This window comes from Acinonyx jubatus, chromosome A1 (assembly GCF_027475565.1).
Source record: "Acinonyx jubatus isolate Ajub_Pintada_27869175 chromosome A1, VMU_Ajub_asm_v1.0, whole genome shotgun sequence".
Taxonomy (NCBI): domain Eukaryota; kingdom Metazoa; phylum Chordata; class Mammalia; order Carnivora; family Felidae; genus Acinonyx; species Acinonyx jubatus.
This window is the reverse complement of record NC_069380.1, coordinates 16,103,740-16,115,115: the sequence shown is the minus strand read 5'-3', so window position 1 is coordinate 16,115,115 and position 11,376 is coordinate 16,103,740. Positions and strand designations below refer to the sequence as shown.

Sequence of the window (11,376 nt, the reverse complement as noted above, 5' to 3'; positions counted from 1 at the left end):
TGACGGTGGACAATTGAAAATTGAAATGGAAAAAAAATCTATCATTTGTAATAGCATCCAACAGCGTAAAGTACTTTGTGAGGACTCATCTCAAAAAAAAAAAAAAAAAAAAAGCCTACTGATTTACAGTTGCAAAAATTAGTTGCAACCAGTAGAGGTCAGACGTTTAAATTTGCAATATGATGCTCATCCAGTTCAGAACTCTGTACCTGATTTTCAAAATATTTTCTAAATTTTCTCCATTATTTACACCTCTTTCCTTTCAAAAAGCTCAATGCATTCCCTGCCTGATGGATAGGTGTTTTATGTTGTATTTAAGGCAAACTGCAAAATCCCAAGAGGAATGTAATCCAGTAACACAAAAAGATGATGCACTAACAACATTGTGATTCTGTGATGATTTATGAAAAGAAAGTAACTATTAGATATATATTATATCCATATACCTTACCCAATTTAACCCCAAGTTAGAAGACCGTAGGCATTTCTGGGTCTATGAGGAGTCTCAAGAGCCTAAATGCCATTCTCTCATGGCTACAAACATTTGGATCCTCCCACATTTGAGGGGTGGATTCTATATGCTCTCCTTTTATATTTGGGCTCACTTGTAACAGCTTCAACCATTAGCAAACTTGGGAGAAGATCTGTATGTGTGCTTTGAGGACAGCTCAGAAAAGCCCATGCGGGGGTGCCTGGGTGGCTCAGTCCGTTAAGTGTCTGACTTCAGCTCAGGTCATGATCTCACAGTTCATGAGTTCAAGCCCCACATAGGGCTCTCTGCTCTGCTGACAGCAGAGCCTGCTGACAGCCTGCTTTGGATCCTCTGTCTCCCTCTCTCTAACCCCTGCCCTGCTTGTGTGCATCCCCCCCACCTCAAAACTAAACAGACATTTAAATAAAGGCTATGCATCTTCTGCTTTTTAAATGGATAGTTGAGCTGTCATGTACGAAGTCCAAGTACTCTGAGGCCACCATGTTGGTGAGAACACATGGAAATGCTCCCCTGATAGTCCCAGCTGAGCCAGGTCTTCCAGTTACCCTTCAGCTTCCAGCTGAAGCCACAGACATCGTGGAGCACAATGGCTTATAAGCAATCCCCAGTGTGCGCTGTTAGAATCCCTGACCCACTGAAACCTAAGTGCAGCAAGTAGATTGCTATTTTATGCCACTAACTCTGGAGTGATGTGTCAGGCAGAAATAGATAACTAGAACACCCAGAGGAATGAACTGAGCTCCCTCCCTTCACCCGGGTTTTGTCAAAGCAGAATTATCCAAATCATGGGTCGACATGGGCAAATGATTTGCTTGCTTTTCTCAACCACCCTCTGGCTATTAATCTTGTTAAGAGGGCTGGGAGAAAAAAACTGGAGAGAAAGCTGCTGTATGGTAAAAATACGTGCCGATAGATGTTTAAATACAACAGAAAATTGGGCATAATATGTTCCAAAATTGAAGTTCCCCAAATCCTCTTTCAGACTGAAGAATTATTAATTTTCAAGCTCTCTGGCTTTACACTGTTTGGCTATTAAAATCTCTTGCTGTATTGGGACTACCAGCTTCCACCCTAAATAAGGGTTTTCCTGCCACATTTTCCTTGGTATGAATTCCAAACAGTGCAAATGCATATGACAATATCCACTGTAAACAGCATCTGTCATTGTTATTATGATTTTAACCAATCTCTGCATACTTGAGAGTTCAGCTGTTTAACTGAAAGATTTGCTAATGGCAAAAAATGTACAATTGTCTGTGTTTGTGTCTATGAAACTTAAAGGCAGACTTAAAGAATCAAAGATTTTTTTTCTCCTGTAAAGCCCAAAGCTTTCACTACTATAGGCTTTTTTTCCCCCCGAATAAGAACCATAGAATTAATCTCTGCATCTACTTGAATAATTTTCCTTCCCAGAACTTTTTCTAATAATGTCACCTTCTTTCTTGTTGCTCATTATATACTGGGAAACTAATAATGTTGTTCATTATATACTGGGAAACCAAACCTCTGTGCAGGTCAGGCATATACACATAACTTGAGTCCTGAGATTTGTCTAATTCCATTTTTTCCACAAGTATGGGTATCACTGGGAAAAAGAATAAAAATATAAAGAACGTTGCATATTTGTTACCATAAAACAAATAGAGCTTTTTTCCATTTTTGTTCCCCCACAGCATCCCAGATCGGTTTGCGTATAAGAAAATTATAGTGAATAAAAACCTTCATCAGATCCACGCATTTAGAGAAGAATTGGCATTTTTGAGAAAATTGCATAAGGAAAGCAGGAAACTTCATGATATATGGGGAGAGTTAAGAAGAAAGCATCTCTATCAGTAACAATACTGAGTTGCTGCAATTGGAAATTGATCATGTAAGATTAATATCTGGAAAAGCAGAGAAACAGTTTGCTTTAGAACACAATATATTCAGTGTCTTTGAGGACACCAGACACAGTATGGTTAGAAAATGAGAAGTAAAATTTCTGTTCCCCCCGCCCCCCAGAAGAAGTACAAGAAGCTTTCCAGAAGTTGAGAGAGAGAGAATATATACCACGTATTACAAACACTGGAAATAGAAGATGAAGCGAATTTGAGGTCAATGTTGACATGGACAAATAAACAGAGGGGATATCAGCAGATGGCCATCTGAGTGTGGGACCTGAAAATATTTCTATTTCAGAGAGAAGAGGCCCAAGAAGGTGATAAATGGGTGATTATTAATTATAAAGTGATCATAATTTGAATCATTCTTTAATCAGACTAAATATGCCAGATGGGCTGATGAAACTCTCCTACTACAAGCTCTGGCCATCTACAGATTTCTCCTGATTGCAGTAATTATGCACCCCTTCATCTTACAGTCTGATATGAAAGAATATTAGAAGTTATTTGTGAGCGGGAGACAGATGTGATGACTAGGGTCTTAGCAGTCTCTGAAACAAACTTGTCCAGATATAAATGAGAGAAAAGATGAAAGGCACAATGTTAACAGTATCAAGGATGCCAGAGATGAGAAAGAAAGCGTTTGTAAATGTGAAGGGAACCAGTGAGTAAAACAGACTATTATTTCCGATTATTTATGTGAAGTTGAAAAATCTGTCACAATTTCTTATTCTTGTCAATAGTCTATGTCAGTGTAGAACAACAACAAAAATCTCAGATAAAAAGTAAAGCAATTCATTGTTCAGTCACATAAAAAAAAAAGACTAGATTTTTAACTTAAAAATTTTTTTAACATTTATTTATTTTTGAGAGACAGAGAGAGACAGAGCATGAGTGGGGAAGGGGCAGAGAGAGAGAGAGGAAGACACAGAATTCAAAGCAGGCTCCAGGCTCTGAGCTGTCAGCACAGAGCCCAACATGAGGCCTGAACCCATGAACCGTGAAATCATGACCTGAGCCGAAGTCGGACACTTAACTGACTGAGCCACCCAAGCACCCTAGATTTTTCTTTTTCTTTCTTTCCTTTTTTTTTTTTTTTAAATTTACATCCAAGTTAGTTAGCATGTAGTGCAAGAATGATTCAGGAGTAAAATCCAGTGATTCATCCCCTACATGTAACACCCAGTGCTCATCCCAGCAAGTGTCTTCCTTAATGCCCCTTGCCTATTTAGCCCATCCCCCCACCCAAAACCCCTCCAGCAACCCTTAGTTTGCTCTCTGTATTTAAGAGTCTCTTATGTTTTGTCCCCCTAGATTTTTCACTTTTTAATCTAGATTTGGCATCATTAATGTGATTAATCTAAATCAGCTCTAAAATCTTTTATTTAAGAGATCATTATTAATCTTCAGTTACTTGGCATTTTGAAATGTACATAAAATGTTTAAGATTTTTTCATATCAATTTCATATAAATTATTCTTTAAATCAAAATGTAATAGTATCTGTGCTTCTAGAAACACATACTGTACTTTCTCCACTAGATGTCTCCAGAGAAATACAAGTAAACACTGTTAATAAGAAATACTGATAACAAGTACCCAGTTTAAAAATTTCAGAAGTGCTCAGTTCAATGAGGGACAACAGTTACATTAATTACTAAGTTTTAAAGTGAGATCTGTTACTTGATAAGCTTTTAAAGGAAAACAGCATCTAAATTTAACTAAGAAAGAAGGCATACTACCCACATTTATCACAGAAAACCTTCTGTATGCTTCCAAAAGAATGAACATTAAAGAGACATCATTTACTTTGGGGCCAAATTAGTCATCTTTTTCTCTGAATATGATTTCATTACCTTAAATATGGTAAGCCAGACCATGCCTGGAAGATCTATGGAAGCAGAGGAGATTAATCCATTGGAAATATATTGGGAGTATGGCTTGGGAAGTTCCACTTACAGGCTTTACAGTGTGTCAGCCACAAGTATCTGAGCTTATACGTTGCCATTCTGACTTACTTTAAGTCAGGCACTGACATTCAATTTTCTTTTAGCTATATTTTAGCTAATATTTAAAGCTAAGAAAAATTTAATTTTTGCGTAATTTGAATTTGTTTTTACTGTTGACTGTCTCTTACTCAAAGGCAACAAAGATCACTGGGTCTTTGTCAGAACTTCAGTTTATACGGCTGCAAACCCAGGTACCAAAAAAGGCTAAGACCTTCACTAACCAAGCATTTGGACACTGAGTCATGCTGCCCCCAAGAATGTGTGACATTAGCTTTAAGGCCTTACCATGTTTTATAATTATTATGAATAGGCCAGAGAGAAAGCAATGTGGTGCTCCAAGAAATGTTTTTAATATCCCACAGAACATATGTTAAAAAGCAGGAGTTTATACATAATTTGAGGCAAATAACTACTCTGGATGATTCCAAACCAAGGAAATGTCTTCTAAAAAATCTACTCTAGGCTTGTTGAATCCATAGGCAATCTCAACCCTACAGTGTGTGGGCCATATTGGTTACATGCTAGCAAGAGTAGGCATACTATCACTATGATTTCACAGTCTCCAGAGGCTACAAGGCTTGCTGCAAAGATCCACTGGATAATTTGAAAACTGCCCATAAATTAGCAACCTGATAGCTAGAAACAAATGGCTCTATCTTTCAGACACATTATTTTTCTTTGGTTGCATAATAAGCCACTTCCTTTTCCTTAATGACTTACATTTCCAGGTCAGACTTTACAACCCTGGAAATTAGATTCAATTGCCAAGATTTCAGCCCTCCTACAAACTACTAATAAAATTGCGTAGCCAACCCAGAGGCAGGATCCTTTCATGAAGCAAAAGAATAAGGGCCCTGTGTGGAGAGAAAGAATGAGAGAGACATTGGCCCTGCTGAACGCTCAGACAAGAGAGATTTTTCTCTTTTCCACACCTTAGACTATCTTTTCTCCCATTCTCTGAAACTGTTTTCCTTCCCTCAGCCTACCCAGCACTGTCAGATAGGGACTACGGTTCAATTTGTCTACCAGAAGCTAGGATCCTGGCTAACACAGTTGCTTGACTTTCTACTACTCCATAATATCATATAGTATCACACTCCCAAGCTGAGCTTGGCTTTTTCAGTTGCAGTACTCTCATGTTTTTATATTTACACTAAGGTTTTCCTTCTTTTGGAACCCTCTCCACCCTCTAAATTTACATGTAGTTTATGTGCAGTCTGGCCCTCATTTTCAAGATTGTCCTTGATGGTATTACTTATCCTGAGTGTAAATATTTGCTGAGGGGTAGCATTTGTTGACTTCCATGGGACTTATACAAGTTCCCGTATGATGCCCAGGATGGATTAAGACTCTGTTACTTGAAACTCTGAAAAGAAAGATTTAAGAAACTTTTTAGTGTATGAGCATATATCACATGTTTTATAAAAAGTAAACCTGTGTCTCCAGTCAGAAAGGTGCAGTCCTTTTTTGAAATATGAATGCAATTCTTTGTCCATTTAGACCACAGAAGGAATCCAGGTGAATGGAAGCCATTTATTCCAATGGATAAAACTAGGAATGAATAAAAAAATGGTAACAAGGAACAAGTAGGTCAAAACTGTTCTTAAAAATTATCAATATTTTTTCAATGTACCACAGGCACTACTAAGAAAGGAGGTAACGTGACAGGAAATTTTTTATTTTGCCTGCACCCCGTACTCATAATCAAGTCTGTCATCATTCTGGACTGTGTTTAAAGAGCTCTTTTACCCCTGATACATATTATCCAAGTCTATAACTCTTTCTCCCAATACCTCACTCCTTCCTCTCCAATCGAACCCCATTGGATTTAAGCGGATTTCAGCTTCATTACAGAAAAGCTTATAAATGGTTACAGCTGTCTAAGAGGAAAAGGGTTGCATTAACAGCAGTGAGCATCCCAGTAAAGAATGAATGACTACTTATAATGGTGATGTTGGAGAGATTTGTTTACAAGTTTGACTTACCCTTCTATAATTCCAAAATTCCATTATTATGCCTTAGAAGATGAGTAATCTACATTATAATGTCGAACCAGTCTAGAATTGAAGATTTTTATATAACTGTGTTACCAACAATATTCCAGCAGCTAATTTACTGGCATTAAGAAGACCTTATTTCCATAAAACAGTCTTCCGATCCTACTCAATAAATAATTACTGACCACATACCAATTTACACAACAAAAGAATAATAGAAACCTATTATATAAAGCAAACCAGTAACATAGAGATGAAGTTAAAATAATTTCACTCAGAGAAATATAAATGTTAGATTAATTTTCTTCCCACAAGGGGCCAGGGACAGAATTTAATTTATGTTTTGATGCCCTCTTTTCTCCAGGTCTCCTTTTGAATTGCTGTTTCATTTTCTATACCTTCATACCAAGATTTTCAAACAGGTCTCTGCATCATATTTCAGAATGTATTGTCTAATTGTATGCTTTCTTAGTAAACTAGCAGCCAGTTACAGAATTATTTTAGTGCCTCAAAGCAAAATTCTATAGCAAGCTTAATGTAACTCTCCTGATACCTGGAATCCTCTCAGGCCCAACCAACCTCCCCCAAAAGCCCTTCCAATGGGAAAACATGGTTAGTACAAAATTTCTCCATATTGCCTGTGGGAAACAATACTGATGTGCTATCACAGAGGGAAAATTTTGCAACAAGACGTACTGGAATTACACTTTTACTTTAGGAGAGTGTGAAACTTACTTATTCAAGGAGTCTTATTGTAGGTTATCATTTCAGCTTATTGCTGACATCTGACATTTAGGTTTCTTTTATCCAGGGTTCTGAACATTTGACGTATCATGTGTGGAGGGATGAGAACGCATATTCTCTTGGATAGGAATCGCATCGTGTAACATTAAGAGACTTCAGTTACTCTCGGTAAAATCAGAAGAATAATTCTGGCAATACGTTTGTTTCTTATATGTGTTTAATCTATTACAGCTAGATTAGTAATATTTGTTTCCAACAGGGGTTGCTTTCATCCAGTGGCTATCAGAGGCGCGACCTAGACAAGTTCATCATCGTGTGAAGTATGTAACGAAGAAACAATAAAGCACAAATGTTTTTCTTTTCTGCTTCGTTTCAAGAGTTAGGAAAACAAAGCCAGAAGTAGATTTATGTTAACTCGATCTATTCCTTGATCTTTTAAAAAATAAGCGAAGTGGGAGGTATCTCGCAGTTTAGTAGGATTGCAAGGAAAATGTAGTCTCTTCTCCGTGTTTCGTCAGCAATCAGAATTCTTATTTCATATTTTGTACAAGTTTTAAATCTATCCAACATCTGTTTTTGATCAACAGCCATTACTGCCTTAAAATTATCAAACTTACATCTACATTTGTTCCTGGTGAAAAATAATAACCTTTCAGTTCTGATGTGAACTAAATGTGATAAGATCAAACAATGATCTCATTGAGCACAGGGACATATACTCTGAAAGGGATGAATGGCAGAATATTCCTTAAAACCCAGACAAAAGCATTTTCCATAAACCCCTCCAATTTACAAAAGAATAAAACTGAAATATGAACATGCAAGGAGTCAGCTATTAAGGGGAAATATAAGTTATTTAAAAATAAAAATAGATATCTTCTTCAGAATGAGAAGTAAAAGATGCTTGATGTGTTCAGTAAATATAACAAAAGTGCATTTTAGCTGCCAAATTGAAGTTGCTGATGTTTTTTGGAGAGAGCTCAGATTCCCAGGTTATACAGTGCTCCCTCCCACAACTCTGACATGTATATAAACTCTGAGCTCTCCAAAGCCCACTGCCAGTTCTCTTCGTGGACTAACTGTAACGGAGAGACTAAAGATGATTCCTTTCTTACCCATATTTTCTCTACTCTTGCTGGTTGTTGTTAACTCTGCAAATGCCAATGGCCATTATGACAAGATCTTGGCTCATAGCCGAATCAGGGGCCGGGATCAGGGGTAAGTCAGTAGTTCAGTTTTATAATTTTTTTTTCTTAGCTTGTTTTATGTGTAAGTATACATAAAGTTCCTTATATATGCCTCAGGTTTTTTTTTTCTATTTACTAAAAAGAAACAATAAAAATGAGTATTCTGTGATTTATAAATGTGTTTTCAACTTTAAAAATTTCTGTCAAGGTAATTTTCATGTAATTGCTTTTTATGAAGCATTACATAATTTTAATCTAATTGACAACATTTAACAGGACATTTATTTATTATTTTATTTATTTGTATTTTTATTTCCTTCCAAAAACCTGAAATGAGGTTTCCAAAATTAAAAATATATATGGTTAGGGTTCTCATTAAGTAAGTTATCTTTGAAATATCTCACATAATGTTAAGGAAATTTTCATTTAAATTATGTATGAAAATAAAATAATGAGTAATAGAACTAGTTCTTTGAATATTTTAAAGCATTTAAGAATGCTTTTAAATTCTGCATTCTGTAAAATTTGCAAAAGTAACATATTTCTTAGAATCAATCCAACTACAACTTAGCATTTTTAAAGTTACCAGGCATAATTTAGTAACTTAACCAACCATTTATAATTTTTTTTTTGAAATGGATCTTGGCACTCTTCTAATGTCTCAGAGAGATTTTCACAATGCTCAAATGTTCCTTTGCTTTACAGTGCAAATAAAACTTCCATCTCTTTAAGAGAGAAAAACACTTAAAATTCTGGCACAGGATGTTCTGATCTATTTCCACTCAAAGACATAGATTTTCCTTTGTGCAGCCATATTATTCAAGTTAATTTTAATACTTACTTACTTCTGTGATTACTCACCTAGAAAATGACAGAATGCGGTGCTTTTTGACATAGGAAAACTTGTCTCTTTGCTTTCTGATTCCTCACTGTTCCAGAGTCCATTGTTCCAGATTAGAATCCCAAATGAGCACATGTTTGATTTAGGAAGGGTCAGTAGATTATCTTACTACTAGAAATAATAAGACACACATGACAACAAAACTAAGTTGAACTTAATGCTGCTTGAATATTCCTACTAAATTAACTTTTGAAATGCTGGTGTTCTCCTCTCAAGGATGTATAATTTCCTCTCTCTTTTTTCTCTCCCATAGAATTTAGTTTTTCTAATGATTCAGTATGATTGAATCAAGAAGTAGATTTTTGCAAGACTAGAATCACATCTTTGAAAATTGAGTCCACATGTTAACTTTTTTTCTGAATCATCTGACCTGAAGGTATGAAACACTGGTTGTCATTAGGACACTAACTCTCTTTCCTTCCCTCTGTCTTCCAGCCCAAATGTCTGTGCCCTTCAACAGATTTTAGGCACCAAAAAGAAATACTTCAGCACTTGTAGGAACTGGTACCAAGGTGCCATCTGTGGAAAGAAAACGTAAGTCTCATCTTTTCCTTAATGTCCCAGTCCCCAAAGCAACACTACGCCTTTCCTTGGACACATGCACCATTTTTCTTGAAAATATTCTCCCAAATTGAAACCTTTAAAAACAAAAAAATATATATATCATAAAGGTGAATAAAGGAATTCTCCCTGGATTTCTCCCTCTGCTAGTGCACCTCTCATGAGCCTTGAATCTATGTGTCACAGAGGTCCAAAAGAGGTCGATGGCAACCACATTGCCATGTAATTTGGTATGGAATCAGTGGGAGACTATGGCATTTCTACCCTGGTTTGGCCCTCTTTTGTAGGCAAGACACTTAACCTCTATGCCTCACTTTATAAAAACGGTTTCCCCAGTTTCCTCATTTTATATTAAAAAAAAAAAAGTGGGCCAGAAAAACAAACTGATCTAAAATATCAGGATTTTTGAAGCACTAATTAATGTTTCCCTACAATCACTTGGAAATTATCTGAATTACTCCAGTTTACCTAAAAGTTTTCATCAACACTTGAAGTTGGAAAGAACTTAAGTTTCGTCTCTTCATTTAATCCAATTATTCCATCCCAAACTGCCAGATCCCCAGAGGTCCACAAAGGTGATAAAGCCCATCATTGTATTTACTATTTCCATAGCCAAAAAGACAATCACTCTTTACTTAGAAGAAAATATTTTTTATTACTTGATAAACATGCATAGTGGTTTAATCTATCAATAAACCTTGGTAGGAAAATACAATCCTGAGCATATATACAAGTTGAGAGTTACTCGAGTGGTCTGATTCTTCATTTTAAAAGGAAGGAGCTGAGTCATAGAAAGAGCAAGTTGCTGTATCACAAAGATTAGTGATACCATTCCCGATCAAGAAAAGAGTGCTTCCTATTAACTTGGACTCCACTCTTGATGAAGGATGCCTTGAGAATTAAATATCTGAATGAGAACCTGCTTAGTAGATAATCATTAAACTTTAGGTGGAAGGTTGGGGGATTGTTAAAAACTTCTTCCTAACTTAATAGTATTGGTACAAATACTAAAAATGGCATCACTTAACTTCTTGGAGCCTTTGTTTCTTTACCTGTGAATGTCGATTTTATACTTACAGAGTTTCTGGGGGTGGGGGGTGGGTAGAATGATTTGATGATTGTGAAATCGCTAAGTAACTCACAATATCGATTGTCCTTAAGTGTAAAGTACTTTAACAAATGGATATATGTGGGTGGGAAAAGGGGTTGTAACCAGATCCCTACCTAAAATACATAAGATTATCTTTATTTCCAGATAAAAATCACATATTCAATGTACATAACCTTAGCTGGACTCTACTTCCCCATGTAACTAAGTCTAGGACACCACAGGAGTTTGCTGCCTCTTCCTATTCATTTGCTTAATAGAGTTTCAACTGATTTGATAGAGTTACTTTTTGGCCTGGATCTAATTCCTACTTGTTTGCAGACATCTGCTAGATTTGTGAGTCATTCACACAATTACAATGCAAGTCAGTGATTGCAATGATCTTGGCCATAATGCAGGCTGGGCCCCAGCTGGGAACTCCAAAACTCTGGATTCTCCTTCCTTTGTTCACATTCTTGGTTACCATGAGGCATATTTGGAATGCACACCAACTACAT

The 11,376-nt window shown here is 36.4% G+C and overlaps 1 protein-coding gene across 7 annotated transcripts in view; it reads left to right on the top strand.

The window, feature by feature from the left end:
- Positions 1–8,167: 8,167 nt before the first annotated feature.
- Positions 8,168–11,376, top strand: part of POSTN (periostin) — a 35,463-nt gene continuing 32,254 nt past the window's right edge. For 6 of the 7 annotated variants that reach the window (XM_015070949.3, XM_015070948.3, XM_015070945.3 and 3 more), the window contains exons 1-2: positions 8,168–8,340; positions 9,646–9,744. In XM_015070949.3, the coding sequence (XP_014926435.1) occupies positions 8,222–8,340; positions 9,646–9,744 (218 nt within the window). In that variant the 5' untranslated portion in view covers positions 8,168–8,221. The remainder of the gene's footprint in view (positions 8,341–9,645; positions 9,745–11,376) is intronic. The other variant, XM_015070950.3, reaches the window with a different exon arrangement.